General features: G+C 39.0%; 1 protein-coding gene across 2 annotated transcripts; it reads right to left on the bottom strand.

The window, feature by feature from the left end:
- Positions 1 to 562: 562 nt before the first annotated feature.
- Positions 563 to 16,119, bottom strand: LOC131235680 (F-box protein 7). Of its 2 annotated transcripts, none has more exons than XM_058232964.1 (11): positions 15,963 to 16,119; positions 12,572 to 12,658; positions 12,229 to 12,341; positions 6,827 to 6,943; positions 6,641 to 6,737; positions 6,281 to 6,354; positions 5,093 to 5,146; positions 4,495 to 4,596; positions 4,227 to 4,285; positions 3,549 to 3,759; positions 563 to 944 (listed from the first exon to the last, which is right to left on the bottom strand). In XM_058232964.1, exons 1-11 carry the CDS (start codon positions 15,970 to 15,972, stop codon positions 885 to 887), a joined length of 984 nt encoding a protein of 327 aa, XP_058088947.1. In that variant the 5' UTR covers positions 15,973 to 16,119; the 3' UTR covers positions 563 to 884. The 2 variants fall into 2 exon arrangements, with proteins under 2 accessions (XP_058088947.1, XP_058088948.1); XM_058232965.1 differs by having other exon boundaries at positions 12,572 to 12,634; positions 15,963 to 16,091.
- Positions 16,120 to 19,587: the final 3,468 nt, after the last annotated feature.

Genomic DNA, 19,587 nt, shown 5'->3' with positions numbered 1-19,587 from the left:
TCAACAGTTAGGATAACGGAAACATGAGCCTAAATGAAATCCCAAATGAAATTGCAAATATTTCTCTAGCCCAACACTGGAAAATTCCTCTTCAGGAAAACAAAGACCACAGATGAAGAAATAACCAAAAAACAGTATTACAATGACCAAGGGGCATGGGACGCATGTTAAAAGCGTAGGGAGACGAGGGGGGAGGGAGAGAGACGGAGGGAATGGATGCCGCTACACACGGAAAGAAGAGCCCCACAATTACTTGAACAATGGATGACCCATCCCTGCTTTTTCCAGTGCTATGGCCCACTCGAGTTTTAGATCTACCTCATTTTTGGGCTTATGTCCTAACATGAGCCGGCGTGACAGATATACAGTATATATCACACTGTCGTCAAGTTAAGCCATATAGAGCCTTCGTTGCGCAAGCTTCCTAGCTACATATAAAGAGGAGACCACATGACAGAATTGAAATGACAAAAATGCCCTCAGTTGAAGAGCTACACACATCCCATTTTCCTTTCAAAATCAAAAGTTTATGCCCCTTCCGGTGGCTAATTGCAGGGGTAAATTTGGCCAAATGCACCTCACATTATATATAGAAGAGATAATAAAAAGAAGACAGAATTAGATCCTTAAACAGTTCAACAAACCAAACTTTGGTGTGTACAAAAGAGTGCAGAATGCATCGTTTCTATGTCCGGGAAGCATGGTGAACTAGAAGCTACACTTCAGCAACCATGCACAGACAACAAAGCTATATAAGATACAAATACAGAGAAGCCAGAAGCAGTAGAGGCTGTTGGATATATACACACACACACACACGCACACACATTATATACAAACACACACATGTTACCGAGAGTGAGGATTCTAATGCATTTCAAGCATCAGCCAGGAACGAAATAATCCATCTTGTCCACCGGAAGATTCAGAACTGATGTTTCCACCTGTACCAGAACCAATGACAGTCATTCCACAGGCCATTGCATGGTAACAGTCAATTTTCATGATTAAAAATAAAATAGATGGAGAAATGCGGGAAATCTAGAAGCTATTCCGACGAGCTCTTCGTGTGAGCTCTACAGAATGCAGTCGCCACCACACACAGAAAATGAGTCAGGCAATCAAGAGTGTTCATCTAGCACACCATTATGTAGATGGGCCATAGCCAAAAAAATCAGTGATCTCTGATTCGGTTGATGAATATGGAGCATTGCTTACCTGTTTGCATAAGTTTGACATAACTGTCGACTTGCAGGTTATCGCTATCATAAGCGAGTAGCCTTGATTTTTGGGATATGGCCCATCAACATGATGGCCCACCAAAATCGACAACAGTCTTGATCGCAATTCACTATGTGCCATTGATACTGTGGAAACCTTTTGGGGCTCAATTCATGGAACTCGAATGAGAGCACACATCATAGTAGAGCAGTCATCAGTAAACTAAGATAAATGAAAGACTGAAACAGGAAGAATCAACAAGCAGCATGAAAGAGCAGCAGCTGTTGGTGATTCTCCACCAAAAACTAAGAAGATAGAGCCTTACAAAAACCCCACTCGACATAGGATGGCAACAGACATCTGACATGGGAATGCTGCACTATAGAATAGAGCAGGGTAATGATACAAGCTCTTGCTTTTTTCCATAGTATTGCTAAAATTGAGTAAAAAGTATGGCTCAAAGGTAGTCAATGGTTTTGAGTGGCCATCACTCAAAACTGTTGGAGTGGCCAAAATTTGTTAGGTTCATATTACTAAAAGACAATCAACAACAAACCAATGTAATTTCAGCCATGACATTGATATTCGCACTCCCCTTTTCTATTCTTTTCCTTTTTTATCAACCTGTCATTTTCTCACCTTCAGTAGCAATGCAATGATTAAAGTAGCCACCTTCAAAAAAATAATGCTTAAAGTAGTCATAACAACAACAACAACAACAACAAGAAGATGAAGAAGACGATGAAAAGCACATATAGGATGCCCATGTCAGGCCCCTATGCCTGAGCCAGCCCAATCAAGCAATACCCATAAAGGTCCGACAGGCCTGAATCACTGAGCCTAAGCCCGCCCAGTTAGTAATTGTGCTTCAATTTTCACCCACAGCCTGATTGTCAAACCCAACCATGGCCCTTGATGGGCCAGGCACAACATCCCAAGTGTCTCGGCCCATTTACATCCGGAAGCCAATAATTTTTTCAATGAAATGCCAAAAATAAATCAACAAGCAAAAGAAGAAAAAGAACTCTGATTTGTAAATTGAATAAAAGATGCAAGCAGACATAAAAATATTGATAGTCCTGGTGGGATGTGGCCATCCACACCGATGCGTGCAACATGCACATACCTTACTGATTCAGTCCCCAGTGTAACTGATCAAAAGAAAATGTTGGGCCCCAGTGCAGAAAGGTCCCAACTGAAAAACTCACTGAAATAACCATTATAACTAATACAATTGACGGCAATCAATGGACTGTTACAGTGGAAAATACTCAATGGTTCAGATCAGTGTTCGAAATATCAGTATCACTACAAGTTTCGCTGGCCGAGGATACAGAAATAATATCGATATCACCGATAATATTGCTGATAACCGGAAATGCAGGAAAACATGGGAAAACAGTAGAATTTTCAGTGAAATTTGAAGAGGTGCTAAAATACACATATTTGCATATTTAGGAATAAAAAAATTGCAAAAAGAATGTATACACAATAAGTTTTCATTCAGTGGGGGCTGAAAAGCATGTGTCATCGTAAGAAATAGTCAAACCATCCAATCATCCATCCAAACATCCATCTATATTGAAAAATATCGACAACTCAGGATATTTTGCCCAGAAATCATCAACAACTGGAAAGGAAATGAAAGATTGTGGTCTTAATATCGCGCATGTTGCGATAACGATAATATTGAGATATTATCAATATTAGCAACAAGAAGTTGAAAACCGCATACAACAATGTGCTCATAAAAAAAATGAAATAGAACCTTTTTTTAATAAACAAACTTTCTGTGGTATCTTTACGTTGGCGATATTATTGAAATATCACCAATACACTTGTGATACAAGAATCACCTAGAATTTACACAGTCAAAAATATTGGCAATATAAGCGACGTCTGGAATTTACACAATTGAAAATATTGGCAATATCGATACGTTGGCAATACTTAAAGATACATTGCTGATGCCTGAAATTTCTAATACTACCGGTGTTATCGGTATCGCCAAGCTGGAGATAACGATAATATTGGAGATAATTCAAACAATGGTTCAGATTCAACAAAACATGTCCATTAATCAAAGGTTAGGATCATCCAATCAACCTGATTTTAGAGGTATGCCCCAACACAGTGGACCCTTAAGTGGATAGTTTGGATTGAAATGTATTATATGGTGGCAGTGTGCATTCACATGGATGGCCACTCTGCCAGCATATGAAAAAGATAAAAGAAAAAGCATCACTGACATCAACAATCAAAATAAGAAAGAGATAGGATGCATGTATTTTTTACAGTATGTTAGAAACATGATAAGAGAAACTGACCTCTTCGAACGGAACAAATACAAAAGGTGTAAAACCCCTCCTATGCGAAACAGCAGGCACATCGGGGTTATGCGTCTCATCCTCCTCCCACCCTTCCACCACCCCAAGCATATCACCGTCCGGATCATTAATTTCACTATCGTTTACACCACTGGTAACAAGGGAAAGAAGATCTAACCGATTGTTCGCCCCTGCCGTTGTTCCTCTTACCCTGTTAAGACCAATCAGCTTCTATCAACCTATGGGAAGACTGCATTTAAGAGGCTAAATAGCACTTCACTGATCCACATATAGGTGAAATGGACTGCCATTTGAAAGTTATAGCCTTAGATTCAGTCAATTAAGATTTTATGTACTCGGTAAGTTCTAACAATAGCTTATGTAGCTTTGTTGGGCCTACATGCACCTCTCAAATCAGCGGATGGTTTACAAAATCTTCCAATAATACAAATGTGGCTCACCTGATAAGTAGACTAACCTGAATTTTGGTCTGCTCATTTACATGGCAGAGGCCACCTAATGCACATCTGGAATACCCCATGTGACAAGTTGGCATACACGGCCACATGTAGATGTGCATGTAGGCTTTTAACAAAACTCTAGCTCATGAACCAGAAGAGATGAGTCAATCATCACAGGATAAATTAAACATGAAAATATCTGCCACTTCACAGAAACCTTAGGCGGATTCTAAGAACAGTACGACGCAAACCCGGGTATAAGAGAGCAGCTTCAACCTGCCAATGACATGCAAACCAGAATGAATACAAAATATGACAAAAACATAGAAACCCAAAAAAATTGACAAGTTTATTTTCAGAATATGGAAATGCAAGCTAATAAAGCTGACCGTGTCATTTGATGCATATAAAAACATAGTCAAACGCAAAGAGAATGTGAAGAATGTGGAAATATAAAATGTTGAAACACGATAGTTACAACAGACCTGGTCATTGGTCAATGTGTAGTGGCCACTAAAGACGCAATCAGCCTTGGATGTACGGAAGTTCATGAATTTTACCACCTCTTTAACTTTTTGAGAAGAGTTCTGACGATACGAGAGTTAAAAAGAATCACAATGTGCTCAAATATAGTAACTGAAGATCTTCTAGTAGAGCTTTGCTAAGCCCACACGCATATACAATAAAGCTCATATACACACCACACATGTGCCAGCATGGCATGTCAGGTCCAAGATCTAATCCATCCATTAGAAAGGCGCCACTATATTGATGCCCTCGCCCAATAATCAGGACAATCCACTGATCAGGTGCACCAAGTTTTGAAAACAAATGTATAGCGTTGAAAAACTAGGCTGAAGTTTTCTAATTCATCCGCCTGTTTCCAATATTAGGGCCTGCATGCTGAGTGGACCAGATTTATTTTTGGTAAACATGTCAAAGGTCAGACCAACCTGATGGATGAAGTGGATCTTGCACCTATATGTCATGCTAGCATGGCACATGGGTGGTGTGTTCGTGAGCTTTATTGCACACATGTGTGCTGCGCAGAGCTCTTTTAGTAAGTCAGTTGAGAACAATAACCTTGTAAAGGAACCTCCCAGAAGGATAAAACCTTATGTACCGGTAGTAGCATACCTATAAAAGAAGAAACAATCAGGAAATATAGAAGAAATAAGAAAAGACGTAACCAAAATCCACTAAATTTTAACTTTTCTGCCTACGTAAAATGGAGACAGATGTGTGTCTGTGCCAAACAAGGGGAACCCTAGAAAACCCAAAACACTGCAAAATCTATAGTAATATACAATTAATTATTAATGTAGTATTAAATAAAGAGAAACCAGTTGCATGCTTCACATGCAAACCAGCTCAAGTGCCAACTGCCAACATGTCGCACATATAGGGCATTCACCCAGCATAAGGTAGACCCCACCATGTAGTTCACGTGGAGTTGGATAAACTCGGGCTGGTCTGCTCACCTTGCATATCACGTGTATACATTGAATCAGACCATCAGCAGGTCTAGTTCAAACCATCTATCGTTTTTGTACAGGGTGGCCTGCCTGATGAGTAGAGTGGCCTGATTTTTGGGTAGGGCGACCTTCATGGTGGAGCAACTTACTCATGGCTTAGATAACTTACACGTGAAAATACGTTATCTGGGTTGCATGTGAGTGGTTGCAGGTTATCATTCCTCCACGTGAATGCAAAAGACATGACAACTGTATATATACAACTGAACGTATTTATGTACTAGAAGTCTAGAACTATTACATGAATACTGCTAAACATAAGAATAAATGCTATATTGAGGTTTTTTACCTTAATATATCTTGGCGTACATCTGATGCAGGTGCCAAACACGGCAAAACTTTAGAAAATAAGAACCGTCATGTAGCTTCTTGTGAATAATAAGCCTATGCTAAAATTCTTATAAGCGTTTTGAGTCCTTTGACTCTCAAACTTGGGAAACCAAGCTTGAAGACAAGGACTGTTTCTCATAAAGAGGGTCCATCAGTTACAAGAAGTGTTGGAAGGAGTGGCATGCCCTCTTCCACTGGTAGAAAACATGGCTCCATTGCACAAATTGTTTTAGAGAAGCAATTTGATGGCTATAGGTTGTATATTTCACTTCATTACTCCAACAAATGATACATTGTTATTTGCATGATTTAGCAGTTGAGCATACAAAACATGGCAGCTATTTAGATACAAAACAACTGCCACCAACATTAGCACAGTATGGGAAAGATAGTGTATGTAATATACCACGTGCACAGGGTTGGTAACCTTCCACTCTGCCACTCCAGCTCGGATGTAAGTATTCCTACTCACATAAAGACCTGATATTTGAAAAATGGAGTGGGTAACAATTGTATAAGCCCTAGAAAAGCTTGTGTAAAAGCATGAAAGGTAGTGGCGTAGAGAGTGCTCACATGCATCTCCCATTGTCCACATATGGTTGACGAATTCCAAAATATCCTTCAGAAAAAATTTTTGAAAAACAAGTGGGATTCATACCCGCTGTCTTTGGAACAATGGGAGATGTGTGCGCAGAAAGAAAGTTGTGCAATGATTCATGAGGCTCAAAACTCAAAACCACACACTACAAGGATTGGTGATTCTTACCATCAGTTCGAAGCCTTGGCCTTACAAGCCACATTTTCCTCCACGACCCCCCATATACTGACTGGATGATCCTGTAATTTTCCACTGGTCCAGACGCCTTCATGATAAGGTTGGTGTTTTTCAGCGTGAATTACATGTAGAGAAGAAATGGAAAGAAAGAAAAGCATGTATAAGGTTCCACCTCACCTGCCAAGCTTTTAGGCAAGCGCTGCGCCAAAAGACCGGATGGCGAATAGTATATCTCCATTTACGACAAACACATGCGGCCTTCCCTAAGCTGTATGGAGTCATTCGCGTGAAGACCTGGTTATGAACACCAATCAAGGCAATAAATTATGAAATGAAATCTTTTAAATATTATAAAAATAATAATTTAAAAAAAAAAAAAAAAAAAAAACGAATTAACAAAAAGGCGCTACGGGGTGTAGACATCTGTAGGATCTAATTAATTGGTTATTGCAAAAGCACCAGAAACTCAACAATTTCTAACAAAGATGGGGAAGTCAGAAGACCGCTGGATATGCATGTTAGCACGCATGTTCCCATTGCCAAATTTCACATCCCAATTATACATGCATGCGCATTTGATATTGACTGATAGAAAATAATTTCAGTCAGAGTTTAGATCGTTTTTTTCTTAAAGGATGTCAGCACCTGGTCAAGACCAAAAAAAAATAATAATAACACGAGAGGAAGGAGAAAAGCTCAATGTATGAGAAATAGCAGCTGATCTTTGGTAGAGAGGCTCTCCTGCTTCATTGGAGGTGTAGCCTTGTTGATGCAAGACATGAAATTTAAATATGATGTGCGAGATTTTAGGCTTAAGATCACGTTAGTTCAGAAACAATTACACAAATTCCATATCCCACATGAAAGTCCAAACCATTCAATTAAGGGGAATTTATGCGGGTCCAGGCCTACACATGTTATGACTGAATCTGTTAAAATTATAAACCAAACGATGCTCAAAGATAAGCAGTAATCATCCACACATGCATAGCAATCAGTCTCTAATCCAAGGGATTCGCCAATTTCAATTCAAGGAACCCTATGGTGAGAAAAATGGCAAATAAATTAAAGATAATGCAATCTAGGGTTAGGGTTTATGAAAAACTGGTATTATAAGGTAAAATAAGAAGAAAACCTGAACTGAAAGTTAGTTCCCGCGTGCAGACAGCAACAATGGCCCACGCACGTGCGTGTGATCATTACCGCACGTGTGTGGGGCCCACTATTTAGAAAAAGGCCACCTTAGCCCTGGTCGGACAGGAATGGACTCCAAAAACCTCAAATCTCAGCTCGATCCGAGGCACGGTTTGTGCGTGGTACTCCGCCGAAGTTTCAGCCCTCCTGCAAAGCCAGATTCTGGAAATCTGCTATAGAGAAAAAAATGGCTACAACTATTGATGGATTTGCAGATGAAATGCCTGTAGGAGAAGAGAAATATGGATGGAAGAATGTGGGGGCAAATCGGAGTAGATGTGGCTTCGTACCACGGTAATTAGCCCTTCAAAGAAGGAAGGGCTTCACACCCAATTAGGTTTTCATAACTCGAAAAGGAGCAGAAAAACGCAGCAATTTTTATTAATCTTCATTGAATTAAAAGAACTACAAGGCATGCCTATTTATTAAAAAAAAAAACATATACCCCAAAAGTCGCACCATATGTGCAACCTATTACTTGGCGATGAAGTAAACTAAAACAAAAACCAATCAAAGAAATCTAAAGCGTTCATGATGTTCTAAATAATATAAATAAGCAAAACCTAAAGTATGAACTTAATCCAACTAGTGGGCTACGATCATGAGATCTCATAGTAAGCTTTTCTTGATTGTCGGGCCTACTCTTTTGAATTAAAACTTCGTCTCTTAACTAGGAGGCCCTCCCTGGACGTCGCCATCGATCCAGATCGACAGTGGAGTTCTCCTTCTTCTGGCGTACGTGCGTAAGAGTGGCATGTGTGCGCGTGTGCGCGTGATGTCCCCATCACTTGCTCCTCTCTCTTCCTACAAGTGGAAAGCACTTCTAGGCCATTCATCCCGAAGGACACCACATGAAGACCTGTAGCTCATAAATAATAAATAAAAATGGATAGAACTGTAGCAACCGTCTTAGCCATTGCATTATGGTCAAGGCATCATTGTTTTGTCACCGATGTTAACCAAAATCACTATCCCCCACTACATTTTCCATTCCAGGTCATGCAATTTGGAATATGGGCCATTGAAATCCTGGTCGATATTTTTACCAAGCCAAAATTACTATCCTATATTCTTTAGTGTTGATAAAGTTGTAATGTAAATTTATATTTTGATTTTTGCAATAGCAAGCATATAATATTCTTAAGTGTATAAACTGGACATTTGCATTCAAGATCTATCATAATGCCATTCATCATTTCATACATAAATTACAATATCAATTCGTATAGAGAACTACATTCTATATTCTTACTGTATAAACTAGAGCAACCCACATGATACTACCCCTAGCATATCATGAATTGGAGAAAGTCGTGTACGCATACCCATTCCCGTACTATGTGCCAAAGTGACCCCAATCCAAGTAACAATGGTTGTCACCTTCGTCATTCTAAGGTTGTTCCACCTAGAGGAACCAAATTAGGGTAGGAGACAAGCATTTTGGCCCATGGGTTCAGGTCCAAGCCTAATAAAGGTCAGGCTCAAGCCTTTAATATAGACTTGAAATTAAGGTAGGGCCTGGGCCTCAACTTCGGGAAATTTCTATTAAGATCATCTAAGTCGGACAACAGGCCCATTGATGACTTTAATAGGTAAGGCTTGGGCCTGAGGTAAAGGCACAATTACTAAACCTAGGTCTGACTTTTAGGCCCAATTAAAAATAGAGTCATTCAAAGTATAGCTTGAACCCACCCCAACCTGGCCGATTGCCAACCCTAAAAGGATATAACCCTATTCTATTCTAGTTCGATATGGAATAAACCAATAATCTGATGATCAAGTCGATTCCTAAGTTCACAACCCTAGCCCATTCCGATTTTGGGCGGAATAGATCTACTAATTCCAACCCTCATGTTTAGCTGCGACCATTGAGTTTGGAACCATGAACAGACTATCCGTGATAAGCCAAGTCATCATGCATCTTAATGCCTTGGATGACACGAGCTACAATGGTCGGGACAAATTGTCAAGATCCCACAAGGAGTCAATTTCCAAATGCTGTATGGAGGGTATTGCCAAACAACATCGAGCTTGCTACTTGATTCCTCGCCACCCACAACTAATTTTCAATCTCTTACCAAATCTAGTGTTATAATTCCATGGGATTCCTTCCAACAAAGAGCCCATTCCCTGGCCACCACCGCAACAAGCATGGGCATGTATCCTTTAGTTAGCTGCAGTATAAACACTCACATTTCTCACTTCAGAATTTCTTAGGCAATCAATGCATTGGGCAATGCTCGATTCTTTATTATTATTTTATTTCAATTGAAGTTCCCAATAAGATACTTATTAGGTCCCCGGTTTCATGTCAACTGCGAAAGCCCTCAAGTCCTGATCAACAGCTCTACTTCTCCACTTTGACGAGCAACAAACACTCGATGCCTATCAGGAATGAAATGGGATGCCAATAAACTCTCTCAAGAGGACACCAAAAATGCGTTGATTCTCTAGAAGATATAAGAATGCTTAGTTTCTTGTTTGAATAAAATGGCTAGTTTTAACTCCAAATAACTAAAGAGAAGTACTTTCTTACTCTAGCAAAGTGTAATGGTACAAATAATTCAGACTAAACTGTTCAAATTACGGGCACCAGTTTAAATGTATCGTGAGCAAAAAATTACTCTTAGAGAATGTTTGCACGCATGGAATCCAAGGAAAATGAAGGAAAAAATAGTAATCACCTAATAATGATTTCCATGAGCACTATTAAAACATGGATTCCAATTTTAGAGTTCTTGCTTGGAGAGCAAATGGAAATATCATATTCCTCTCACAACAGTCCATGGTATTAAAAAACTGTTACATTACAGCCATAAAGGCCAATATGTAAAGAAAAGGGTCATCCCCATTACATAATACGGGGGTGAATTAGTATGTCATAAATTCTCTTGACCTAGTTTCTTGTGCCAAGAATCCAAATTATGGAAAGGTGTAATGATTGCTTTGTGGAATCCATCATTTGCTATGCAAACAACAAAAATTAGTACATCAAAATAAAACCCTTTTCCCTCTCCATTATTTAGCATGGAATCCTTGGTATCCAAAGATGGATGTATTTTGTCATTGAAATATTACATTTTTGGACATCTATTGGACAGTTAGAAATGAAAAATATCCAATGGTCATATTTCAAAAAACAAGTGTCCATGAATTAAAGGTTAGGAAGGTTCAACCAACCTGAATTTTATACCGTAACTTAAAGATAGTGACTTCCACAATTTATCCAGTTTAATTTGGGTTAATATATGCCACGTGTGCCATTTCTAAGTACCTGCTATCAAGCGCCATACACAGCCGGAGTATCAAATAACTTCCAAATAACTAATTAAGAGACTTTGTACAGGAAAATTTTAGTCCCCCAATCCTACGGGTCCCACAGCCCTAGCTCAGCTTGCATGTTGTCAAGCAGGATCAGCCATGCAAACACCAATATTAAATTTTCAACAAGCCATCCATACAAATTCACATTATATTACGCTACTCTAACCTATGTGTGGTAAATGTCGTTGATTCTCAAAACTACAAAAGATCCATTTAATTGTATTCCTTGAGTCGCCTATGGAAATTATAGGACTGAACGCAGCTCGCTGCAATTTCAACGCCTTGAAGGAGAGCAGCAGCTACCACAAAACTTGAATTCTTCACATGAGCTGGCCTGGAGAATTTTACCAGCTTAACTTCAATTGATCTTCCTCTAGCAATCCCCTTATTGTCTTAAATCAGGCCTGTTACACCTGACGGACCAGGGTTCCAGCAATTTTAGCCCTTCTCCACACAATATGCATTAGCTTTTAAATTGTAGAATTGGCAAAAACTTCTATGATCAGTGGCCCATAACACATCAACCTTCCACCATTGCCCAGGCTCTTCAAACTGGCCATTGCAAAGGCTCACATCATATTGACCATTGCAATGCTTTGTTTTTATTAAATTCCGTATAGCATAACCATAAAAGCAAGACACTGGGCTAAACACTAGATACAGGTTATAGAGATCCTTACAATGGTAAGCCATTACAGCAACTAGCATAGTTAACGAATCCCCTTATCGAGGTAGCAGATCGAGTTTAAAGGACCTGGTTCCACTGCAAGCAAAAAAACAGGGGGAGAGCACCCAAGAAACCCGTGTTTTAAGAGCATTTTGCAGGAAGAATCCTGCAAAATGGCTGAGCTTTTTCACAGGACCTGCATATCTCCTGAATGCTTTAGAACAGGTTCTCGCCCGTTAATTATCCCAGAAAGGCCCTTAAAGCAACCCGCCAGTACATTCTCTACCTACAACCTCTCATTCTATGCTCTTCCAATTCCAGACATGGTCACATACAAGATTACATCTGTAATGATTCCTTGCATAAGTTAGAGAACCAAACTGACAGACAGTACCTCAAAGAGCAGTTCATCAGGCAAGCAACGATGTATAAGTGCCGGATCAACAAAAGGTCTACTGCTCGCACTTCCAAAGTAAGGAACAGCTCGAAGTCTGACTCCATAAAGATCTGACCAGAAAAACAAACAGAATTAGTTGGTTAGCGTTCCAGGTTTTCTAAGAACTCTGAGATTCACAAGCAAGACAGACTTAGACAAAGACAACACCAATCATTTCTGAAATGAGAAAATCACAACCATCCGATATCTTACACACACACATATATATATAAAAAAAAGGAAGATGATTCGATAAGAAAACTAAGCATTTGAACAAGTAGGTAGTGTTTCTTGGACATACCTAGCCAGGGCCGCTGAGTTCCTGTGAACTGAGAGGTTCTAAAATGAAAGCTTGCACCTGCTTCTGTGGGAATTGGCAAGGACAAATCTGCATGAATGATATCGTAACTAACATAACAGATCATGCTGAAAGGTTCTTTTTTAATGGCCATACTGAAAGGTTCATATTTATAACAAAAGGAAAATAAATGATGCACTAACAACAGTTAGTAGTGTCCTCACTCATTCTGGTGGAAGAGGAGAATCCATTTAGGGCCGAATTAGTTAAAACTTAGAACGGCTTACCCACGTTGATAGGTTGACAACTTTCCAGTTTATGTTCCTACTTAGATTCAGCCATATGTTATGTAACAATAGGGTTGCAACTTGCAACCCAAGATGAGTTTAGGTAAGGTTGGGTTGGGTTGTCAAGGTCCTTGGGTCAGGTTTCAGGTTGAGTAAATTCGAATTGGATTAGGTCATGTTGGGAACGACGACATGTACTTGGATCGGGTTGGGTCGGGTTGGATCGAGTATAGAGGAATTCAGGTTGGGTGCCTCGGGTTGGACTTGGAATTCGGGACAGGTCTGGTTGCAGGTTGGGTCCTCTTGAGGTTGGGCTCGGGGTTGAACCTCAACCCAACCCAGCCTGCCAAAGTTGCACCCCTATGTAACAAGGATGCTTCTTTTTCATGAATAATTTGTTGGATCTAACACATGTCAAACATGAGAAACCAGCATCAATAAATCTAATAGGATAATGCCATAATTTATCCTCTCTTTTTTCTTGGATTCAGTCTCGTGTATGCAGTTTATACAGTGTTAATGCTTTCTACCTATCTCGATAGGTATTGCCTATCATATGCTTTCATAAACTACAACTAACTTTTTTCAATTATTATAAAAGAAGCAAATGATACACCCCAAGTTCTCAATTACAATGCAAGCAGAGCAATCCCTCCATCAACCAAATATCCATGATTGAATTTGCCACTCTATGAATATGGGCAGACAAATGTTTAACATCGACAAGAAAAAATGAATTTCATCAAAAATAAGAGAGAGCAGCAGCAAATTTTCATCTTTCAAAAAAATAAAAATAAAAAAGAGAGCCTCCACAGCCGAATGTGATCCTCACTTGCCCAAGAAATTACATTGAGAGAATCCCCTTCCACAACAACTGGAAAACCCAGGCTCATTTGTGAGAGGCTTCAAACCTTCATGCACAAAGCATCTCTTATTGGACCAAAAGAATGTGAGTGATGCTTCTATTATCCCGGAGGCATCCATCTCTTCCGCTTGGACAGGAATGACTAGAGGAAGATCCATTGAAGTTGAGCATTAGCTGACCCTAGGGAGGACTTCTCCAACAAGAACCGACTTAAGGGATGCAAGATTTAACTATTGACCACCAAATGCCACTTGATAGGATATCAAGGCCAACATCCCTTGAAATTTTGGGTGGATAGAGGTCCAACATATCATCATCTAAGCCTTATACCAATTGCTTGGGGTCAACATAGAAGTCCAAGATATGATGTCGCATTTAATGCATTCAACTACCCTTCCCCAATGGGCTTGTAAATCTTTGAAGAACCCGTTACTTATTTCCTTGTGGATCTCACAACACAACCCCATCAGAAGCAATCTCCAAACAATGGAGCCCTTCATTTGAAAAAGCCACTTTCCAGACTGCCAATTAAGTTTTCAAGGTTCTGTTGAAAGATCCACTCTATGTTAAAAAGCTTGAGAAAATGGCCCCAACTCTTTCTAACAAAAGCAAGGTATTCAATAATGGTAACAGTGGACCTAAAGGCCACCACCATTACCGTTACGATACAGGCCGTAACGGCCATTATAGCCTTTTATTTTTTATTTTATTTTTTTTGAAAAAACTGATATGGGCCCCAAAACAGGGCTTTACGACCATTATAGGTCATTTTTTAGCATAATGGCTGTTACAGCCCCGTAACACATACCGGTTCCCATTGCTACTGCTGCATAATGGCCGTTGCATCACCGTTTTTTAATACCTTAAACAAAAGAGCAGCGGGTGATAGTGAACCAATTCCTCCTTTTTACTAACAACTCACCGGTTGGTAATCTGAAAGCCCCTAAAAGAAGGTGATCCACAACAAGAATTTTATCCACCACCGCAGCCGATATGAAATTATGAATGCTTTAACTCTAGGAGGAACCGACGACAACCAAGAACGAGCCCAAGGGGGAAAGGATTAGCTCTAGTCATTGCTTGAAAGAAGGATCAAACAGATATAGAGCCCAAGGGAGACCATTTTCCATATAATTCATCTTTCATCCTTCCAAAACCATTAATACGTGTTTCATCTAGGATCATCGTTAACTCGGTGAAGCATGCAGTAATGTCACATAATTTTCAATCCTTTTAAACACCTATAAATCTTCGTGTGCCACTTTGGACAATTATACAAATTCTTTAGCAAGAAGCAACCTAATGGTTTAGGGAAAGAGGTCTGATAGGCCCTAAACACGTGCAAGATCCAAACCTTCTACCAAGGTTGTCCGCACTGTTTTGGTCTTCACGAAAATCAGGTCATTCCACTCCCCGGATGGACCTACAAAACAAATGGACAGCTAGAAAAGAGTCATACCAACAGTCCATTTGTTTGTACATTTTGGCCCATCTGAGGATTGAAATAGCCTAATTTTCGACTCAGAAGATCTAATCACTGTCACCCACCTGATGGAAAGCTCCGATCTCACACATCCCTGCCACGTTGGCACATGTGCTTGATAGGCAGGGCTCATGTAGAAAAGCAAGTTTCTCAATTTTCTGGGGCCCTGTTATTCCTTGGCTTCCAAAAAATGATAAAAGCAAGAGAGCTTATACACCGAAACCATGTAAATCATTCACCTGTATTTCATCTACAGCTAGCCCCATTTACAGGCATCCAAAAGACTCCTTACATATAATACTAGAATTCCATTGTGCATATCACGATATCAGAATGTTTCAGAACAACCTATTCGTGATTTTTCAAATTGCAACAAAATCCGCATAGGAAGTCTTTTTACGGTGTGTTTGGCCTCATGCAGCAAAAGGAATAATTCATGATTCTTGGGACTTGTACTCTTTAATAGAATTTCTAAAAGTCAATGAACGGAACTTGTGTGAGCATAAAAAATGAGCTCTTTTTTTCTTTCCCACGCAGCAAAGAAGAGACCCAATTCGCGATTTTTGAAATTTCTATAATTTAAATTTAAATTTTTTTTTATAGAAAAAAAAGAGTACAAATTCTAAAATCAGAAAATTTGTATTTTCTCGGCACCTGAAATTAGCATGAACCTAACGCAGCCTAGATTGAGACAAGGAATCGATTACGAGATTCGGGTTCGTCAATTTCAATCGAAATGAATCGAAAATTAGAATCTACCTGAAGTCATGAAAGAAAGAGGATGAATTCTCAAGACAATCTCAGCACCGCCCTCTCTCTCGCTCCGTCTCTCTCACGTATGAAAAATTGGAATGGGCAAACCTTCTAAAAAAAATGGAAAGAGACACTCTGGTGTGCGTTTGATACCATTACCAGACCATATATTTTGAAAGGCTTCAATTTCTAAGCCCAGGCCCGACTGATCACTATTACAAAGCCGGGAGCGAACTTAGCTGACGGTTGTTCGTAACCAGAGTTATTACTGCTACTAGCGACCATGGCACGTACAACAGACACGGAGAGAGAGAGAGAGAGAGAGAGAGAGGGTTATGCTCTCCAGAAATGTAATGGATCCCTCTCTCCAGAAATGTAATGGATCCTATAAGGGTTTCAATTAACCCTCTTACTTTCACCACTGCTGTGGCTCACTTGAGTTTTAGAACTGCTTTATTTTTTGGAATGACATACTACGATCAGGCTTAGCATATGCATAGGGTAGATGTATAAATGCCCACATGAACAGATGATGTACTAACTTTAAAGAGAACAAAGTAATTGCAATATGCAAATGAGCAAGAAAAACCAAAGACATGTAAAGGAAGAGCCGACACTTTTCTTTAAAAAAAAGTCGATCAGTGCCCTTAGTTCCCAACCTTACTTTGAGTAAGTTAAACACTTGCAATGGTTAGGGTTAATATCTTAGATAAGTTTGATGGCTAGGATGAGGTGGATGACTTGAGTAGGATGGATGGAATTACCTTTGGATAGTTGTGAGAAATAAGAGATGAGGAAGTATTTATAATTGAGCTAATACCATTTTTTTTGTGCAAATAATGAGAAGTTGGAGGACAAATACCACATGGCATGTTTGATTGGTTATTGGACCCCTTGCAGACGCACCACGCTTATGGATCAGTTAAAGGGAGGTATATCTTGTAATTCCCCTAAAAACTAGAGGCATGTAACTATCTCAACATTTGTATAAATTAGACAAGTTAGCTAGTATCCCTGTGCATTTTTGTCTAAGAATTTGTGAATAGCAACTCAATTTATTGAGAAAAGAGTCACCGAGGTTATTTATGCACATTATGAGACTATAAATAGTCTCACATTTCCACCCTCTCACTCCCCTACGAATTTCCAATTGCAACTTGAGAGAGAGAGAGGGAGGAGAGGGGGAGAAAGTGTGGGAAATAGATTGATTGGGAAGAGGCACACCTCGTCTCTATTCAGCCGGTAACGGGACCGCGACCGCACGGCATCATCAGAGTTGCTCCGATGATAATTAAAGGTAAGCAGCGAGTCTTCTTTTTCTTTTTTTCTTTTTTTATTTTTTTAGTCTTGAGAGTTTGATGCATAAATCCTTACAAGCTAATTGTATCGGTATTACACGTTAATAAATTGTTACGCAAAGCCATAACCATAAGAGCGAGTCTTAATTGGACAAACTAACCCAAGGTGCGGATCATTATCCCTAAGTTGTCGTTTATCGAGTCTAATGTTTTAGTCAATTATTTATGCTTTGTGAATGTGTTAATGCATGGTAACTTGTATATATATTTTTAAATTCCCTTTCATAAATTATTATTACTGACACTGTGAAGTTTGTGTGTTCGATGAAATGCCCGAATGAGTAAATTGCTAGATTTATTACTCATGTTTCATTCTTGTAAATTACTACTATGGGTTAATTAGTTTTATCGGATGATTATGACTACATAAGTGGTTGGGTTAGTCGGCAAATCGTAGAATGCTGGGGTAGCCCAGGTTTGGTCAGTCATCCCATAATCATTCAATTGATCTGGGCCGAACATGGATGACTAACATTAGATGGACTACGTAGGATGCTTGCACCCAGTGCCGGTTGCGTCAGGGTTTGTTCGAGTCAATCAAACTTGTCTAACAACCGACTAACCACGTATGTTCACCGTATCTGATCACGACTGTTTGAATCTAAAATACCCCATACCATTTAAAAAGTCCACTAATAACCATTATAAGCACGATCCTCAAGTCTCATAAGTCAGGCATGGTAGTATGGGACACCATGTCTATGCTGTCGGTCTGCGTTGAGGTGACGAGTCATATAATGACTGTGAGCGACACTATATATAACTTGTCTATCGTATGAGTTCAACTGGGAGTGACAAACTAAGCGGATCGAGGAGCACAGGCACGAAGCCGCTACGTCCACCCCACGCCTAGTGATCTGGATGAGACTAATGACTAAAATTGAGATACTCTAGCTTCCCAAAATATGTTAGATGAATAGGCTTGATTAATTACTCAACTAATATGAATATTCATCACATGACACTAGTCTAGGTTGCAGCGAATTCGGAATTGTAGTTGCGTGATGAGGGAGTGTTAGTATTTGAGAATTATGCGACAAAGTTGCTTATGAGGGAGTGTTGGATTGTAATAGCATAAATCATTTCATAGCCCCGTGCATGTGCATTAACAAGAGTGTTTAGGAATTGCATATTTAAATTACTTTTATAATTACTTATGGTAATAGAGTTAATAACATGCGTAACTTAGAGCTAATAAAATTATTGAGTTAATCACTCACTCTCACTCTGCGACGGTGCTTTAAAACATCATTCAGACAACATTATTGATGTGGGTACTATCAATACCTCATACGGGTGGGCTTAGATCGACTTGTACTGCCGCTGTTATATTTTGAATGATGGGGTGAAAACTGAACTTTATATTTTAATCGTTTTGAGTATATATATTGTGACTTGTATAATTCCCATTTGGGTGTAAACCCCTTTCAAAATTGTACATTTTGAATATTAGTTATATATTTCTGAATTTAGTTACTCCTGCTTAACTTTTGATACAGTTGATTTTAAAGCTACTCTTATATTTGATTATATGTGGATGTTAACCAGATTATGCAGGCACGTGAGAACTCACTCATGTGTATTTTCACTGGGATTACACTTAGAAACTCGGGATCGGAGTCTACGTATTGTCGATTTTCAGACAGTGACAATATCATTAAAGCATTCCATACAATAATTAACATCAATTTTTTAATAATAAAGGGAATATAACATGTATAGCATATGGAATTTTAAATAAAACTTAAAAGCACTGTCAAATACTATCAAATTATTGGTAAAAAAGAAACCTATAAAGAATGGTCCGCACCTATAGGAGTTTTACATGATCTAATTGCATTCGGGATTGAGGGTTTATATATATATATAACAATGATTATTATTAATAATAAGAAATATATATATATATATATATATATATATATATATATATATATATATATAACAATGATTATTATTAATAATAAGAAATATACAATTATGTTACGAATTCGAATCTTAAATTGCAAGTATAGGTGAATTCAACAAATAATTACGTAGTAACCAGGGTTTAATAAAAGGATAATCTGACAAGAAATAAATACTGAGTACCTTTCTCTTCAAGGTAAGGCAAATTCGTATGAAGAAGAGGGGTAACCCAAATAAGAGTATATATAGTGCCAAATAAGAGTTCACTATGGAGAAGGGTTACCCAAATAAGGGTATCTATGCCATGAGATAGTTGTCTAAAGTGATGATCTACGGAAGGATACGATCGTTTTGCAATTCGGACA

Source organism: Magnolia sinica, chromosome 19, assembly GCF_029962835.1.
Source record: "Magnolia sinica isolate HGM2019 chromosome 19, MsV1, whole genome shotgun sequence".
Classification (NCBI taxonomy): domain Eukaryota; kingdom Viridiplantae; phylum Streptophyta; class Magnoliopsida; order Magnoliales; family Magnoliaceae; genus Magnolia; species Magnolia sinica.
This window is presented reverse-complemented; position numbering and strand designations above follow the sequence as displayed.